The sequence below is a fragment of the Arvicola amphibius genome, chromosome 8 (genome assembly GCF_903992535.2).
Source record: "Arvicola amphibius chromosome 8, mArvAmp1.2, whole genome shotgun sequence".
NCBI lineage: Eukaryota > Metazoa > Chordata > Mammalia > Rodentia > Cricetidae > Arvicola > Arvicola amphibius.
This window is the reverse complement of record NC_052054.1, coordinates 105,164,764-105,183,891: the sequence shown is the minus strand read 5'-3', so window position 1 is coordinate 105,183,891 and position 19,128 is coordinate 105,164,764. Positions and strand designations below refer to the sequence as shown.

The 19,128-nt window shown below is 38.3% G+C and overlaps 1 protein-coding gene across 6 annotated transcripts in view; it reads left to right on the top strand.

Annotated features, from left to right (window-relative positions):
- Dis3l2 (DIS3 like 3'-5' exoribonuclease 2) overlaps positions 1 to 19,128 on the top strand; it is a 363,987-nt gene that overhangs the window by 180,768 nt on the left and 164,091 nt on the right. For all 6 annotated transcript variants that reach the window (XM_038339065.2, XM_038339064.1, XM_038339061.2 and 3 more), the window contains one exon: positions 8,422 to 8,595. In XM_038339065.2, coding sequence (XP_038194993.1) covers positions 8,422 to 8,595 — 174 coding nt within the window. The remainder of the gene's footprint in view (positions 1 to 8,421; positions 8,596 to 19,128) is intronic.

Genomic DNA, 19,128 nt, shown 5'->3' with positions numbered 1-19,128 from the left:
GGACAAGAGTAACATTTTGTAATTAAGTTTTTATTGTTTTTGCCCCAAATGCTGGAAACCAAACTCAAGACCTTGTGCATGTTCACAAAAGTTCTACCACTAAACTGCATTCCCAAGCACAAGTAGGTCTCCATTGTGACACATAACAGCCTGACACTCTTTCCTTGCACCCTGTGTTCTCAGATCTGTGCCTTGGCTCTATAATATTGAGCCTGAGCACCACTGTCTCTGGCAGGATAACACTGCAGTCCACTGAAGGCCTTCTCCTGGTTATGTTCTTCTAGTCAGTGAAGTCCTAAGATTTGCTTCTTGCAGAAAGTCAGTGTTGATTGAGATAATATATAATCACATGGTACCTTATAAAGTACTCTGAAACTGTATGTATCGTGGTACTTAACATTAATACAATAGGTAGTGCAAATGAAGATGGCAGTCATAAATCCAGACTTAGAGTTTCCACATTAGTGGAGCGTGATCTCTCTGTCATGAAGAGCTCAATAGACACAATCCACTGTCAAATGTCTGTCTGGCGTCATTCTTTGTCATAAGTTAGCTGTGCTGGCTGTTGGCATATTAGTGTCCTATAAGGATGGGAGTCAGGTCAACACAAATGAAAAGTTGTTGTTGTGGAGTTCATTTTCACATCTGTGTTCTTCTTTTTTTAAAACTTTTTTTCCTTTTTTATTTTTTGAAAAAAGAAAACAAACTTTTTCCATTTTACATACCAATCCAAGTTCCCATTCCCTCCCCTCCTCCCATTCCTTCCGCAGACCCTCCCACCCCACCCCCATCCAATCTTCAGAGAGGGTAAAGCACATTGCTTTGGTTAAGGTCCAAGGCCCTCCCTACTATATCTCAGCAAGGTATCTATCCAAAGAGAATAGGTTCCCAAAAAGCCAGTACATACAGTAGGGATAAATCCTGGTGCCACTGCCAGTGGCCCCTCAGTCTGCCCCAGCCATGCAACTGTCAACCACATTCAGAGGGACTAGTTTGTTCCTATGCTTGTTCCTTTCCAGTTCGGCTGGAGTTGGTAAGCTCTCATTAGCTCAGGTAGACTGTTTCAGTGGGTGTACCCATCATGGTCTTGACCTCTTTGCTCATATTCTCATTCCTCCCACTCTTCAACTGGACTTTGGGAGCTCAGTCCAGTGCTCCGATGCAGGTCTCTGCCTGTTTCCAGCAGTTTATGGATGAAGGTTCTATGGTGATATGTAAGATATTCATCAGTCTGACTACAGGGCAAGTCAAGATCGGGCCCCCTCACCTCTATTGCTTAGGGTCTTAGCTGGGGTCATCCTTGTGGATTCCTGGGAATTTCTCTAGAGCCAGGTTTCTTGCTAGCCCTATAATTGCTCCCTCAATCAAGATATCTCTTTCCTTGCTCTCATCTCTGTCTTCCTCCTTCTCGACTATGTCATTCCCTCAGGTTCTCCTCACCCCTCCCCTTCAGGGAAAAGGAGGGGGCCTTTTCTCCTTCCACCCTCCCTTCTCCTCCCATCTCCATGCTCCTAATTTTGTCAGGCGATCTTGTCGTCTGTTTCCAATTTCTAGATGGATCTATATATGTTTTTCTTAGGGTTCACCTTATTACTTAGCTTCTCTAGGATCATGAAATATAGGCTCAATAGCCTTTTTTTATAGCTAGTATTCACTTATGAGTGAGTATATACCATATTCATCTCTTTGGGTCTGGGTTACCTCACTCAGGATGTTTTTTTTTTCTAGTTCAATTCATTTGCATGCAAAATTCAAGATGTCATTTTTTTAACCTCTGAGGAGTACTCTAATGTGTAAATGTGACACATTTTCTTTATCCATTCTTCAGTTGAGGGCCATCTAGGTTGTTTTCAGGTTCTGGCTATTACAAGTAATGCTACTATGAACAAAGTTGAACAAATGCCTTTGTAGTGTGATTGAGCATTGAAAGACCTATTCGACAAGAACTTTAATTATTTAAAGAAAGAAATTGATGAAGGTAACAGAAAATGGAATGATCTCCCATGCTCTTGGATAGGTAGGATCAACATAGCAAAAATGGCAATCCTACCAAAATCAATTTATAGATTCAGTGCAATCCCCATCAAATCCCAACACAATTCTTCACAGACCTTAAAAGAACAATAATCAACTTTATATTAAAAAACAAAAAACCCAGGAGAGCCAAAACAGTCCTATAAAATAAAGGAACTTCTGGAGGCATTACCATCCCTGACATCAAGCTCTATTACAGAGCTACAGTAATGAAAACACCATGGTATTGACACAGAAACAGAGAGGTTGACCAATGGAATTGAATCAAAGATCCAGATATTAATTCACACACCTGTGAACACCTGATTTTTGACAAAGAAGCTAAAATTATACAATGGAAGAAAGAAAGTATCTTCAACAAATGGTGCTGGTATAAGTGGATGTCAACATGTAGAAGAATGAAGAGATCCATATCTCTTCCCATGCACAAAACTCAAGTCCAAATGGATTAAAGGCCTCAATATAAATCTGACCACACTGAACCTGATAGAGGAGAAAGTGGTAAGTAGTCCTCAATGCATGGGCACAGGAGACCACTTCCTAAATATAACCCCAGTAGCACAGACACTGGGAGCAACAATTAACAAATGGGACCTCCTGAAACTGAGAAACTTCTTTAAGCAAAGGACACAGTCAATAAATCAAAAAGGTAGCCTACTGAATGGGAAAAGATCTTCACCAGTCCCACATCAGACAAAGGACTGATCTCAAAATATATAAAAAACTCAAGAAATTAGACATCAAAATTCTAAATAGCCCAATTAAAAAATAGGATACAGAACTAAACAGAGAAATCTCAACAGAAGAATCTCAAATGGCCAAAAGGTACTTAAGGAAGTGTTCTTTGTTCTTAAAGCTCACTGAGGAAGCACTGAAGTGATTGGAGAAGGGGATCACTGACATTCTCAGGAAGACCCATGCAGCCTTCACATTGAATTGTTCCACATGAATTCACTGAGATCTTTCATGCAGTGTGCATTAGGTACTTTCCTCATTGCTGTGACCTAATCCTTTACAAGAAACAGCTTAAGGAAGGAAGGGTTTATTTTGGCTCTCAGTTTAAGGGGATACAGCTCATGGTAACAATGTGAGGCAGCTGGCCATTCCGCATCTGTTGTCAGGAGACAGAAAGACGAATGCTGGTGCTCAGTTCACTTTCTCCTTTTCATTAAGCATAGAACCCTATCACCTGGGATGATGCCACCCACATTCAGAGTAGGTCTTTCCCTGTTTGTTTAATATTTGCGAAAGCATACTTATATGTGTTTTCTTGATGATTCTAAACTCAGCCGAGTTGACAATGAAGGCTAACCACCGCACAGTGTAAACACTCACACTCTGCCTGGCTCATTTCAATAGACTTATTTATATATCTCTTGCCTAGATTCCCATGTTACCAGTCCTTTCAGGTATATGTCTGTCTGGTTAAATTCATAGCTATTGCCTTATTTCCTCAAACAAAGTGAACTACAGATATATTAGAAAGTTTCTGCTGCACTTGCCTTTTCAGAAACTATACCTTCAAAGGGGTGGGATGCTTCATCATCCACTTAATATGAATCCAAACAGTTAAAGATATTGATTGCTGTTAGAGGGCTGGAGAGATGTGCTGTTGTTAAGAGCACTGACTGCTTTTCCAGAAGACTTGGATTTGATTCTCGGCATCCACATGACTGTTCACAACCACCAGCAACTCTAGTTTCAGGTCATCCCAAGTCCTTTTCTGATCTCTGTGGGTTCCAGGCACATAAGCAGTGCACAGACATTTATGCAGGGAAAACACCATACACGTAAGATAATTTAAAAAAAGACATTGATAATAGGTAAGAAGTGTAGAAAAAGATCCAGAAGCCTGTGAGAATAATGAGTAGGCTAGATGACTAGGGAATAACTCAGATCCCATTAGCTTTTAAAATACTATTTTTAATGACTTATTATTACCTTTCATCAATAGAATAAAGTTCTTTTTAGCCTGAGTAACAATTTCTGTCACTTTACTCTACCCCAGTGTTGAATTTCTGTGTTCTTTAAGCTTCAAAGGCAGTGATAATAAGCTCCCTCAAGTCTTTCATGGGAACTTTATTCTGGTGAGCACAGATAAATGTTATTTTAAAAGATTCTTTAGCATTTTGAAGATTATTGGGACCAGACATCTTTAACTGTCTGGGTTCTTAGTTGCAAGCAAGAGAATGGAAGTGTTTGGAAAAGGATTTATTAGAAGGGTACAGAAGGGATTACAGAAACAGTTACGACTCGACCACCTGAGAACCTCACAAAGGTAATTCTGCAGAGCCAAGAAGTCTCAACTTCATCTTTTATAAGAGCTATTGGTTCACAATGCTAGTGGATCCTACTTCTTTTCCTGCAAGACACCATTAACACAGACCCTGCTGCTACTTCTACCTCTACAAGCACTAAAAGTGTTTTTACTGCCATGAGCTTTTCTTGTCTTTGGGGCACCGTCTTTACATTAGGAATCTTGGGTTAAGAGTTTAAATACATTATACGGAATCCTGTTTTAATACACAGAGGTCTTCCAGGAAACATAGTAGGAACTGGTTATTTCTTCATGGGAATTATACTCACTTTATCCCACTATATGCGGTGTGAAGTCCTCCCATTTTAATTTTATGCATAGTTTACCTTTTGCTTTATGGCATTCACTAGGCTCCCCCAAACAGTGTTGCATAAGGTTGAGAATGAGCACTGTTGTCTTATTCCTGACCTATGGGAAAACATTTAGACTTTCACCATTAAATTTGGCATTAGTCTAGGATGGGGAGGGTATGTATATGTACATTTCATACATGTTCACATAAATGTGCTCATATAGAAGCCTGACGTGAGGTGTCACCTTGTTTTTGAGGTGGGGTCTCACCGAACATGGACCTCAACAATTTGAAAGGACAAGCTGGTCAGCAGGTTCCAGGGATTCTTCTGTCTTTACCTTCCCAGTACTGGAATTACAGGGACACTTACCCACAACTGGCCTATTTTTTTTAAAACATAGATATCAGGTTCTAAACTGAGGTCCTTATTCCTATGCAGCAAGCAGTCTACTGACTGAGCCATCTCCTCAGGCCCAGCTCCAGGATTTTCTTGGAAGGTTTCAATCAAATCAAAGACACTTCTAACCATTGATCATATGCCTTTATTATGAATGAATGTGAAAATTCTGTCAAATTCTGTTTATTCTGTCCATTGGTTCTTGTTTCTTTATTTTTTTCTTTCCTATTACAGTAAGATGATTGTATGAATTTTGTGATTGTTGCTATGGTGAATTATATTGATCAATTTTCTTCTGCTAAATTTTAAGTTAATTGGTTATACTTTTAAAATAAATATGACATCTGATTTCTGTTTAAAGTATTTTGTAGAATCTACCTGGAAAAGGATCTGAACTTTAGTTTTCTTTGTGAGAAGATTCTAAAATGCTAGTTCAATTTCTTTAATAGATACAGGGATGTTCAGATATTGACTTTCTTGAAGAATCCTGGGCAGTTTGTATATTTCAAGGAATTTGCCTATTTTGTTCAAGATGTTGAATTTATTGGATAAAAGTCATTAGTCTTTGCCCCTCATGCGTGTAGGATGTTAACGGCCCCATGCGTGTAGGATGTTAATGACCCTCTCTTAGGCTGGCACTTAGGATTTGTGTCTTTGCTCACAGCTTTTCTTGTCCACTCTAACTGTGGCCTCATCTATTTTACTCTTTCTGCAGGATTTGCTTCTTTTCTCTCTATTAGTTCTTGATTCTTCATTTTTCTCTTTCCTATTTACCTGGATTCTAATTGCTGTTTGCCTTAGTTAGAGTTTCTATTGTTGTGATAAAATACCACGAACAAGGCAAGCAATTTTTTTGAACAGCAAGCATTTAATTAGGCTTACAGTTTCCAAAGGGTAGAGTCTTGACTGTGGATGTTACACAGTGTCCCTAGAGGGTGTGTGTACATCATGGAGCTGCTCTTTGATGACTTGTGTGTGAGAAGTGGGGCCAGCCCTGCTGCAACAGCTTATATGCTTGTAGTCAGGTCAGAGGTCAGTCAGAATTTGCTAAAAGTCTGCCAATATGACAACCAGACCCTTGATTCCCATTTACTACTGTGTACCTAAGAACTCTGGCAGCTTGGCATCCACCTTCAATATAGGAAGTAAAATCATATTCATAGAAATTGAATGACTCTGGTAAAGGCCCTAATGCCAGATCGAGACTCCTTCAGAAGGAGCTAAAGGTAGATTCCCTGATTATCCTAGTGGACAAATAGGCATATATTACAGAGAAGGTGGCTGTTTTTGGTTTCCCCAGTACCCTTCACAAAGATAGCTACTTAAGGCTGGTATCATGTTTCCAATTTGTGTCTGGATGACACTGAGTTCACACTTGTAATCTGTATGTGGATGAGAAAATTCTTATAAGACTAGAGACCTATCCATTTTATTTTTATTTAATTAAAATATAATTATATTAGTTCTTCCTTCTGCCCCTTCTATGCCCCCCACTCCCTCCCACATTCATGAAGCCTCCCTTTTTTTAGCCATTGTTGTTACATATACATTAAAGAAATAAATATTTAAATATAACACACTGAGTTCATTCAGTGTTGCCTGCATGTGTGTTTCTAGGGCTGACCAATTGGTTTTGGATAACCAATCAGGGGGGTCATCCCTAAGGAAGAATAAATTTTCTTCTATCAGCAGTTGTTAATTTTTTGGAGCTCTTCATATAGGGTTGGGGCCACAGAAGAGTTCGCTCATTTATATTGGGACATTAATTGTTGGAATTATTTAGGTCTTCTTTAGTCAGCCATGGTGAAACTTGCATGGATGCAACTTCTTGTCAGAGACAGAAGGGATAATCTTACAGCAGACCTCCTGCTCTTCTGGCTCTTAAACAGTTTCCAGTCCCCCTCCCATGATGTTTCATGAGCCTTACGTACAAGAGTTGTGTTGTAGATGTGTCAGTTGGAACTGATCACACCCTGGTCAGTTGTTCTCTGAACAGTTGTTTTAACTAGTTGTAGTAATGCCTTCATTCACTATTGGTAGGACTATAAACTGATGAAGCCGCCATGGAAATCAGAGTGGAAAATTCCCAAAAAGCTAAAAGTAGATATACCATATGTCCAAGCTAATTCCACTCCTTGACATATGCCCAAATAATCCAGCACCCTACTTACTCTATACATACTTGCTCTGCCATGTTCACTGCCACTCTGTCCCTAGTAGCCAGGACATGGAAACAAGGTTTAAACTGTAAACATCCTTCAATTGATGAATGGGTAATGAAAGTGTAGAGTATTTACACAATGGGATTCTACTCAACTTTCAAGAAGAATGAAATCTTGAAATTTGCAGGTGAGTGGATAGAACTAGAACATATGATACAAAGGAAGTAACCCAGACCCAGAAAGACAAACATTACATGTTTTTTTCTCATTTCTGATTCTTAGCTCTGAATTTATCCATTTTAATATATGAGACATACCTTCTAAAAGCTAGAATTCAGCTAGTAATGCCAGGATTGTTCTAATAAATGTCATCTTGTGGTTTTTATTGTTTTTCTTTTGTTTTTTGTTTTGAGAAAGGATCTTCCTATGTAGTCTCGACTGGGCTGGAACTCACAGAGATCTTTTTGTCTGTATACTTCCACTCACAAGATCATCTTGTTTTTTAAGGGTCAATCCTAAAATGTGAACAGTAGCTTGCTGTTGTGGCTGGATTGTAGACTTAAGTTTTTTTCAGTTTATTTTTTCATGATAAACATAAGTTTTATATTTGGATAAAATACTTGCATATTTTAAAGATGAATTCTAATAGAATTGCAAAACCAGTATGAATCTAGCTCTAACTTAGTGAGCATGACCTAAGGTGTTTATAAACATCTGAAGCTCACAATTTGAGCCCTGTCTTCTCCCTTAATATTTCTAGGGGCTGGGTTGAGCTTTTTCATCTTTCAACCTATTCATAATTTAGCAGCAAGCTAAGTTGGTCAAACTTTTCTAAAGGAGCTTGCCAAAAGCATCTTGCAGAGATTTCACAGTATCAGTGTTAAAACTGGATGTGATGGCATGCGCCTGCAATCCCAGCACTGGGGAGGCTGAAGCAGGAAAGTTCTCATTTGAAGGGCAGCCTGGAATATATAATAAGACTGTCAAAGCAAAGATGTACGGCATCAGTTTTGACTTCACCATGAGGAAAATGGCCAAATTCCAAGAAGCTCTGTCTTCTGTTCCTTTTCCCCTGTTCAGAATTTGTTCTGAAAGGTATAATTATACTATGGTCATGGACTTCATAAGGACTTTTATACTAACTCATTTTAGAGAAGAGACCTGGCATACATTTCATCTGTTCACTATTACAATTGTTCGTTCTCTGCTCAATCCACAGGCAACTGGCTAAGAGTCTTGGGCAGGCTGGTGAAATCGAGCCTGAAACAGAAGGGATCCTGACAGAATATGGTGTGGACTTCTCTGATTTTTCTTCAGAAGTTCTTGAATGTCTCCCTCAGAGCCTACCCTGGAAAATTCCACCTGATGAGTTATGCAAGAGAAGAGACCTAAGGTAAACATGGGGAACACTTGGAAACAGGTGTTCCTGCTCTGTCTTCTCCCAATGCATCTAGGGGCTGGCCTAATATGTTTCCTTCTTTGTCTGATATTTGGATTCAGTTGCAAATCTAGTGCTTCTGTGCCAGAGGTCAGCAAGTCATGGATTACCAGCTAAATCCAGCCTGCTGCTTGAACTCATTAGATGAAGATGGATTTCAGACTTTTTAATGGTTTGAAAAATTACAGTAATAGTTAGGAATAGTTATTCTCCTAAAATGATATGAGATTTATAATTCCTTATTTATCCAGGTTGTAGTAGGGCACAACTATGCTTGCTTCTTTGATTATATATTGCTCAGTCATTCTTCATGATAACTTTAAAGTAATTCCAACATTAGTGTGACCTAAAAATATTGACTCTCTGGCCTTTTGCAAAAGTTTTGCTTCTTCAATGGTTTTAGACAGTTCTGATTTCTAAAGATGCAGGTGCCTTTTCCTAGTCTCTTCTTCTTGCTGGACCCCAAATTCTCCTTCCAAAAAAGGCAATGTTATCTGCTTAGAAGTGCTTCCTCTAAATGGGCCTCTCTAGGCACATAGCAGAGGATTCAAGACCTTGTGCTTGGAGTCTCATTTTAAAGCTTTACTTTTAGGTCTGGAATTTATTGGAAAGTACTTTTGTGGTATTTTTATAACAACATCTTCTTTGAAGATGTTTCTTCATTGTGGGATGTTAGTTCTTTTCTGATATTTCTCTTCAGAATTTGGTTTCAGTACTGGCATTCATTCTGGATGCCACATGGAGATACTTAGAACCAAGAAAGTTTTCATACAACCCACCACGGAGGCTATGGAAGGTTTTGCTAAGGTTATCCCGTGTCAGAGTCTTTCCACCACACTTGCTTGGTCTGTAGCTGAACTTATGGTGCCATCAGCTCCAAGTGTCTGGTGCTCCACCAACTTTGAAGAATGAATTGTATCTTTTTGGAACTTACTGTCTTTTTTTTCTTTTCTTGCTGAGAGTATGTGAGAAAATGAGAGTCTTTTCCGACTTGTCAGTGTGACTGATGGAAATACATGTTGTATTTAAACTCATTTGGTCCAAATGTAGTCCTGGATGTTAGTAATAATCTACACACCTGAGTTATTGCTGGTACATAGGACGTTATCTCCTCTGGGGCATTTGAACGTGAACCTTCGGGAACCTTTGTTGCTTCATGTACAATTAAGAGGTTTACTGAGATCTTGTATTGAATTAGACTGTATAAGAACTTTAATGAAGCCAAATGTGGTGGCGCAGAGTTTTAATCTCAGAATTTGGGAGAGTGAGACAGGAGATCCAAGCTGTGCCACAGTGAGTTCTGTATGGGCTTCACAATAAGATCCTATGTTCGATAAGATCCTTGAGTCTTGTGTATGATGAAAATATATTTATGTAGGAAATTGTCAAAGAATAAAAAACATGAGAAAAAATGCTAAAACCAAACAAAATGGAAAAGTAATAAGAAACAATTAAATCCTAATAATAGTTTATTATTATTTGAAGTATAATTTAGTGCTGATTCTATTTTAAATGTACCCTTTTTCTCTCAAACTCTACTTACAGAAATGTATCCTACAGAGAGAAGTGTACAAAGATTTATGAGCAAAGATTTTCATTGTTTTATCATAAAGGGAAATAGACATTGCTAAGTCCATCAGCTTAACAATCTGTGATCTATATGTCCATATGATAACATGACCTCCAGCTCTGCAAAAAAAGAGGAATGGATCCATATGGTCTGTCCTGGAGGGAAGACTATGAAATATTGTTAAATGAAAGAAACATTAAAAAAAAAACAAAGAAGCAAACCACAGGTCAATATGAATATGATCCTATTTTTGTGAAATCAGTGATCTAGAGCTATATAAGTACACACACACACACACACACACACACAAATCACATCTATGTGTATATGCATACATGCACATTAAAAGTGTGTATATATAGAAATTGATGTGGAAGAAAGTCAACCAAACTGACCACATACATGACTAATATGGGAAACTGGCTCAGGGGAGCAGTAAGAAGACAGGAAGCTATATTATACTTCACATAGCATACTATTCCATTGCTAAAAATCTTTAAAATAACTTTAAGAAATCATGAATACAAATGTCAGAAGATAGATAGATTCATTTCTTTCTGGCCTGATTGTAGTTTGCAGAAAAATATTAAACATGTTAGTGGTCACAGGGTCTTAGAGCTGCGTCACATTATCCTTTTATGGCTCCATCTTGCTGTTGGTTTGGCCCTCATTGTCTTCTGTACTGAGCTACAGAATATACCTTGCTCTGCAGAAAGCTTCTGTTAAAGTCTAACCGTGTGCAGTGAGAAGGGGCCCAGAAGTAGAAGACCTTTGTGGATACACTCTGCTGTTATTGTAATAACAGATGTTTAAAAACTGCTTTAACTTTCCAGTGTTTTCATCCTAACTGTCCCAAGATTATGTTTCTAAACTTCTCATCAGACTCATTTATTCTTTTACATTTAAAAATTTTCAGTGGCTTCTTGATATATAAAATAGTCATTTCTAAATATTGGTAAACATGCTCATGTCTTTTTAAAATTATAAAAAATTGATGTATTACTAATCTGTTATTTATATAGACCTGAACAAAAATAGAAAAATAAAAATGAAATAAATTTTAATGTTTTAATATTTTTATGAAAGGTACTAAAAACCCTGTTTCTTCATATTGATAATTTTACTTTTGGTGAAAGCAGTTCAGCTGGGTGTTATTGTTTTTTTTTTAAACTTTACTTTAATAACTTATAGAATGGAAATTTAAATATCTGATTCTAAGTACTGTATGTTTTGTTTGTTTAGACAGTGTCTCAATATGTAGCTGTGGTTGGCCTGGAACATGTTATGTTCTACAAGAAACTCACAGAAATTCACCTGCCTCTCTCTCCCAGTTGCTGAAACTAAAAGCATGTGCCACCATGGGTGACCTAGTTCTGTCTGTATTGGCACTTTATTTTAATGATCACCATAAGTAGGTAGATAGGTAGGTAGGTAGGTAGGTAGGTAGATAGATAGATAGATAGATAGATAGATGATAGATAGATAGATAGAGGCATACAGATAGGTACTCAACTACTGAGCTATCTCCTTATTCCTATTTTAAAAAAATAAAAGTATTTTTAAAGATGTGAGCTGTGTTTACTAAACCATAATACTTATTTTTTAGGGTCTATTTAACAATTGCATCAAGTTTCTTTGAAACACAGGTCATAAATCTCAGTCTTTCCTGTTTCAACCAGTTCTTGTGGACTGGTTGAAAAGTGCTGCATTTTTAGCTTTCAGGTTTGTTCTCTTTGTGTTTTAAATCATAGTCTCACTCTGAAGCTTAAACTGTCCTTAAACTGAAGTCCTCCTGCCTCAGCCTTCCAAATGCTAGGGTTACAGGCATGTACCATCATATTCAGTATTATACATTTTTAAAAGGCTCGTAATCCTCAGCAAACTCAGTGACATCGTAAAGCTAGTTGTGAAGTTCTGGTATGTAGTTTGTGTGTGTACATTGAGCAATTTAGTAGTTTGTACATAGACACAATTAGGCTCTAAATAATATGATTTCAGTATGTCCAGGGAAAAGATCTAAATGTGGAAGGCTCTGGGTTTGATCCTGACACTGTGAAACAAAACAAGACTAAACTAACCAAAAACAACAACAGAAAACAAATCAAAACTTTAATGTTGCATTAAATATAAACATAGTATTTTGTTTTCAAATTCAATAACCTATTTTCTTTAATATTAAAGTTCTGTCTTCCCTTTGAAGAGACAATTATTGTGTTTAGTTTTTCCAAGTGCACAGAGCTTTTGGCAGCTATTGTTATGTAGTCACAGCCAGGCTGTGATGAGCTGTGTTCTGCTGTCCTTGGTGTTACCGTTTCTTGAGCACTGTTGCTGTTATCTTAAGCTTCTGCATCTTTCCAGTAACATTTTAATTACTTAACTGTGTTAATTTAGCTAAAACTAAATGTCCATGTAAGTAGGAATGGCAAATACCTGTAAGTCACAGTTGACTCAGGAACCAGTGAGAGAGCCCATGTTGTGAATTTTTCTAGAATGTTAACTCTTTTATCTGCACATGACACTTACACTGACCCATACATGTAGTGAGGGCACTGGGGTTAATTCATGTATTTATGTAATTTTAGTGAATTTCTAATTTTTTAAAAATATAAATGTATATAAAGTAAAATCTGTGACTCTGCTGATGTATTTTGGGTCTGATTAGTTTCTTTTCTTTGACTGATATGATAGGTTTATTCAGTTTATCAGCTAACAAATATTTGTTATATGCCACCCCTGGATACTGGAAATATGGTAACAGAAATATATGTGGGTTTCTGCCCCTATGAATCTTCTCCCTCAGGCTCATGAATGAAACATATCAAGGACATGATTGAAATATATCAAGCAATAGTCAAATACTTAAAGTATTTAAATAATTTGATAAATTTAATGGAGAGAAGTAGTTGGGATAAGTATTTGTAATAGTGTGATATATTCTTCTTTGAGATTCCCATGCCTTCATAGGCATTTTAAAAGCAGTGTTCATTGTCCTGAATTTGACCAAAGAACTTAGACTGAGTCCTAATGCATCCTGGAAAGTGTCATATATTGAATAAATAAATAGATATTCTCCAAAATTCCAAAGCCACTCTTCTATGTCTTTTTAAACTTTTCCTCCTTTTCTGTTGAAACATTTTTGTCTTCAAATTTTATTTTAAAGTATATTTTATATGTATGTAACATATATATATATATATACACATACACACACTATATATGCATATATATATGTGCATATGCCAAGTCTTGAACTAGCCACTGAAAATACAAAGACAACTGAGGCATAGCACTTTATCTTTAGAGAATCAGGTTCATATTGAGGTAAAGTACAGCAGAGAGTAGCAGGTGATTTAATGTGGGTATGAACACTGATCAAGCTAAGGTCACCAGTTGGGTGAACTGAGGGCTAAGAATCAAGGCAATATTTACTAACTAGAGTTACTGAAGTCGTCTCCATTTTAATGGCAAGGTTTGGTTACAGAAAGACCATGTGCTTATGAGATACTCTGGTGAGACTTGGAAGACATCTCTAGCTTCTTGCTCCCCTCTTCCCAGGTCACCCTGCCTTGGAACTTGCAGTGTTCCTCTGGCTGTAGCTACGTAAGAGCTTTTACATACCCGTTTAGGTTTGGTATTTAACAATTATATTTGGAACAGAAAAGTTCCATCAATCTTTAAACCTCATAATCCAATTATGTCAGTAAAATTCCAGTTTTTTAGTCCAGTGGAATTGGGGTAATATTTTGCAAACTGAAGTTGAGAGAAATAGTGTTTATTTTGAAAAGAAAAATGGTTGGTTAGCAGTTTTTAAGAAGTAAGGCTGGTGTGAACTTGCAGGGGTGATCCGGCCCTTCTGATTGGGCTCACCATTCTTTTAGACATTTGGCTCCCTTCTCTGGAGAATCCCCACTTGCATGGCCTAGACTTGTAGCTCATTTTAGCAGGGCACTTGAGGTTAAACAACACCAATCCTGCAAGTATTTGGGGACTAGGAAAATACTGTGTCTGAGGGAACTACTTAAAGTTGGTTGTATCTGAAGCCTGAGAAACCCCAGGGTTATTTTCAAGACTGGTTGCTTTTTTTTCTCATTTCATTCATATTGTTTTATTTCCTTTGTTACTAAACTAGAATAGGAAACTGAAGCTTAAAAGTCCAATCCAAGTAGAAAATAAAAGCCTAAGTACATGGAGGGAAAAAAATACCATGTTAGCCTGATCTTTATGCTTTCCCAATAGCTAGTATTGTTGTAGACATTTGAATCACATCACTTTTTGGTAAAGCTGTGAGCTTCATTAACGATGGTTTCTATAGCTTTTTTCAAAAGAGCTTGTGGTATCTATTTCTTTACTATTCCCTCAATAAAAAGGAAGCCCAGTGACCTCCACTGGACCATTACAAATGTGAAACTTGGCACTTAAAATTGCTTGCTCTAAATTTTCCAATTGCTCTCTCTCTCTCTCTCTCTCTCTCTCTCTCTCTCTCTCTCTCTCTCTCTCTCTCTCTCTCATTCTCTCTTGCTCTCTTTCTTTTTTCCATTTAATGTCGTTCTGCCAACTGGTTATTTTATTATTATAAACAGTACATTGTATTCACTTTTAAGAAGAAATATGAAGCTGGAGGTAAAATTACAAACTACAGCTTCTCGGCTGCCAAAATAGAAAACAATGAGCTAAAAATACTGAGCACAGAAAGGGTGTGGTGGATAAAAAATATTGAAATATCTTCAAGGTGGAGAGTTCCTAAAGAAATTTTCTTACTTCAGGTAAAACCAACCTTGAAATAGCAATTTGAAAGGAGAATCATATAGGTGGGGAAGCTTTCAAACATAACTAACTTTAAATGACTAATGATCTTACTGTTTATTGAGAAGTCCAATTTGATTAAATTGCTATTTAGAAAAAAGGTTCCTTGGTGAAAGCAGGGTGGCAGTGTAGAAGAGCACTAGAAGTTAGTCCTGCCTCTCCTAGAGATGGTCTGGGTGACTTTGAGCAAGGCAGTTAATCCTGGGAAAGTGAGAGGAGTAATCATTGTCATCTTCTGTAATGTGCATTTTTCTGACCACGTTAGAATTTTCCAAAAGGTGTTGTTGTAGGTAAGGTGTTTCTTGGGTTTTCAGAGTGTTCCATGGGCCATGCCTACGTTCCCTAGGGTTTTAGTAGGGATCATGGAGGAAGAAAATTTGATAGCAAGTACTTTTGGAAAACAAAGGGTTGATATATTTCTCTGACCCCTTTTTCCTGGAGGGAATTTGTTTCATTAAATATACTTCTAAAAACGCTGAACTACAGTCTTTCTGTTACCCTTGTCCTGGTTAGGGTTCTTTGGTTCTGCTCAAATGTTGTTGAGTAGGTGAGGGATAGTTCATCTACCGTTCTTAGTCATAGGCCCTTGAGTGTTGAAGGTTTATAGGCTGAGCTAACAGACTCAGGGGCTTATAGTTCCAAGACCTGAGAACTCAGAACTTCTGGCTTTTATCTTAGAATATGACTCATAATTCTAAGTATCTAGATTACAGGCTTCTGGGTTCCTAAGACAACAGCCCAGCACTTGGTGGCTAGTAAAGTCCTTAGGTATAAGCAATAACTAGTTCCAGCAGCAGTTAGTGCCTGCTAACATCATAGCACTCAACCATTGGGTATTAGAACCCTTTCCAATGGTGGCTAGTGTCACAGTTCTCATGCACTGGGCATCAGGACACATGGCCTCCTAGTGACTTGAACCTGCAGCCACTTTCTTCCATTTGAAATCTTGGCTTCTCTTGTAACAGGCCCCCAGACCTTAGCACAGCAAAGGCATCAAGGCACCTTTCTGACCTGAAAGCCCAGAATGTAGACTACAGAACCCGCCAAAATAAGAACAAAGGCCATAGTTCTGGGAAAGTCCCTAAATATACTAACCTTACTTTTTGGCTTCTGTAGCTCTGCTTATTGCTAATTGTTCTTGCTAATTGAAGTGAGTCAACCAGGATATGGTTTTTGTGCATAAAATGCCAAGAACAGGAAGGCTTGTGGCTACACAATTTGGGTAAGTTCCCTGTGTAGCCTACTGGCTGGTGAATAAAGACTTTCTATTGGCTTTAAGAGTCTATGTGTTCTTTGAACCTTATAACTCTGTCATAGTCTGTTTTCCAGTACTTCTTCACAGCCACATGCAGTCACACTGCTGCCACCAGCTCTTCTGCCTTTTCTTCACATTATCAGCTCAGCCTGTCCTAAAAATATAAATCATCGATGGCTTCAGAATAGTCATTATTGGACTTAATGTTACAACAGGCGGGGCAGATACTTCAGATTGACTAAAGTGAGTTGAACAACCAGGATATATAGGGAGGAAACTGAGTGTGGTGTGAGTTGTAACATGCAAATGAAGGATTGTATTTCCCTCGGTTATAGTATAGCTTCCAGTTCCACCATGTTGGCTTCTTGTGGAGCCACTCGTGCAGCACTCTCCCTTTCCATCGTGGATGAGACGGGGTGCAGGGTCATCTAAAGCCACTGAAGCTTGTTTGCCTGAATACTGCCTTCTACGGTCAGTGCAGTTTGGAGCAGGACCTTGAGGAGCAGGTGTCACAGCTTCATTAGTAATGTTCTTGCAGCTGGAGTGTCTTCAGAGTCATCCTGAGCATTCAAAACAGCTGGCTAGCCCAGAGAGCAGACTGGCCAGGTGCCAGAGAAAGGGCTGATGGGTGGACAGTTTTTCACTTCAAATAACCAGGCATAAAGAGAAGGGTTTATCTGCTATGTCTACTGTCATTCAAAGGCCTCAATGGCATTTTGGGGGAAATTTTGCTTATTTAGAGCACAGAAAAATCAGCAGCAGCAGCAAAAACAAAGTCTGTACTTACAGTACAGACTTAAAGCTCAACACAAAATAACATTCTCAACAGCACTTAATGGTGCTTAACAGTGCCTCACCCCCACAGCCAAGACCCTGGTAGAACTGAGTCTGACTGGTTTCACTTCTGGATCTCTCAGTGCATAGCTTTGTGTTTGAAATATCTTGCTGAATTAATCAGAGACATATTATTCTGGAATTTGAGAGAAAGTAGTGATTATCTGCCACCTTTACCTGAGAAGTAAATATTGGCTGTGTGCCCTCTTTCTTCACCAAGGCAAGGGCTGTGCTTTAAAGCTCAATTACTTCATTGCTAACAGGATCCATGCCATTCTTCCTTAACTAGAGGGAAACTAGATTAAATTGTTTGACAGCTGGAAGAAGTTGTCAATGTCATTTGAAACTACTAGTAATATTCCTTTCGTGTCAATCCCAGCTCACTGTTGTGAACTGACAGGAAACTCGTAGATAGTAACAAGGATTAGTGCACCCTCAACAGGGTCTACAACTGAACATTCTCAGTTGTAAGTTATGTACTTTCTTTAGTACTTTGCTCTTGGAACTTACGGTAAATAGCACTACCCTTAGGAAAGAAAAATAGTTAAAGGTGAGTGGATTTTGTCCTGAATAGATGAAAAAGAGAAGACAGTTAATTTATGTTTTATAGTATAGAAATATGAATATGGGGGTGAGATGACTAATTTATATCTATTATCAATAAAATCTTCTAGAAATTACAGGCTGGGAGGTGGTGGAGCACACCTTTAATCCCAGCACTCGGGAGGCAGAGGCAGGCGGAGCTCTGTAAGTTTGAGGCCAGCCTGGTCTACAAGAGCTTCAAGAGCTAGTTCCAGGACAGGCTCCAAAACAACACAGTGAAGCTCTATCTCAAGAAAAAACAAACAAACAAAAAATTTTCTAGAAATTGCAATGATATGAAAGTAATTTAATGTAAATGATTTAAGGTTTGGAACAAATGAGGGTACAGAAAGCTGATTTTAAGGATTATCAATTCTCTGTGTTTCATAATGAGAGTATTGTTTAAATACAAGGAAATTGACCCTTTTAGATTGCTAGTTCCTGTTATCTTTCATAGTCACCACGTCATGGACCTGTTAGCATTGTCCATAACATTTCCATCATACCCAGGGGAAATCCCCATTACCATGCGCTGCCTGTTTCTAGCAACCACTAATGGACGTTCAATTTTCTTGAGGCCTCTGTTCTGAAATAGGCTTCTGTTTTCCAGCTGACTTTCTTTAACCTAATGTTTTTAAGTTTCATCGTTTCATAGCATTGATCAGAACTTCACCTCTTTCCATGCTGAATAGTACTGCATTGTAGCAGTGTGCCACATATTGCTCATCAGTTAGTGAGTCCATTCTACTTCTTTGCTATTACAAATCACGCTGCTGTGAGTATTTAGACATGAGGGTTTGTAGATATATGTATTCAGTATTCTTAGTTATTGCTAACTGTGGAATTTCTGGGTCATGTGGTCAGTCTGTATTTAAACTTTTCAGTAACTGTCCAACTGTTTTCCACATGGTTGCACCATTTTTACAATTCCACCAGCAATGCATGACAGTCTCAGTTTCTCCATTATTTACCAACACTTGTTACATGTGTTGGGTTTATTATTTTTTCGTGTATGTGGTTTGTGTTCATGTGCATGTGTGTACATGTACATGTGTATCCATGTTCGTGTAGAGGTCAGAAGTTGATGCCGGGTGTCTTCTTCAGTTGTTTGCCACCTTAAATTCTGATGTAAGATCTCTCACTGAACTTGGAGCTCCCCAACTCAGCTAGACTGGCTGGCCAGTGAGCTACAGTAATCCCCCGTCTCTGCCTTTCCAGCACTGGGATTACAGGAGCTGGGCACCAGAGCTCAGGTCCTCATGTTCATGTAGTAAGTGCTTTAGTTCCAAGTCATCTCCCCAACCCCATTTATTGATTGATTGATTGATTGATTGATTGTTTTTCAAGACAGGGTTTCCCTGTAGCTTTGGAGCCTGTCCTGGAACTAGATTTTGTAGACCAGGCTGGCCTCGAACTCACAAAGATCCGCCTGCCTCTTCCTCCT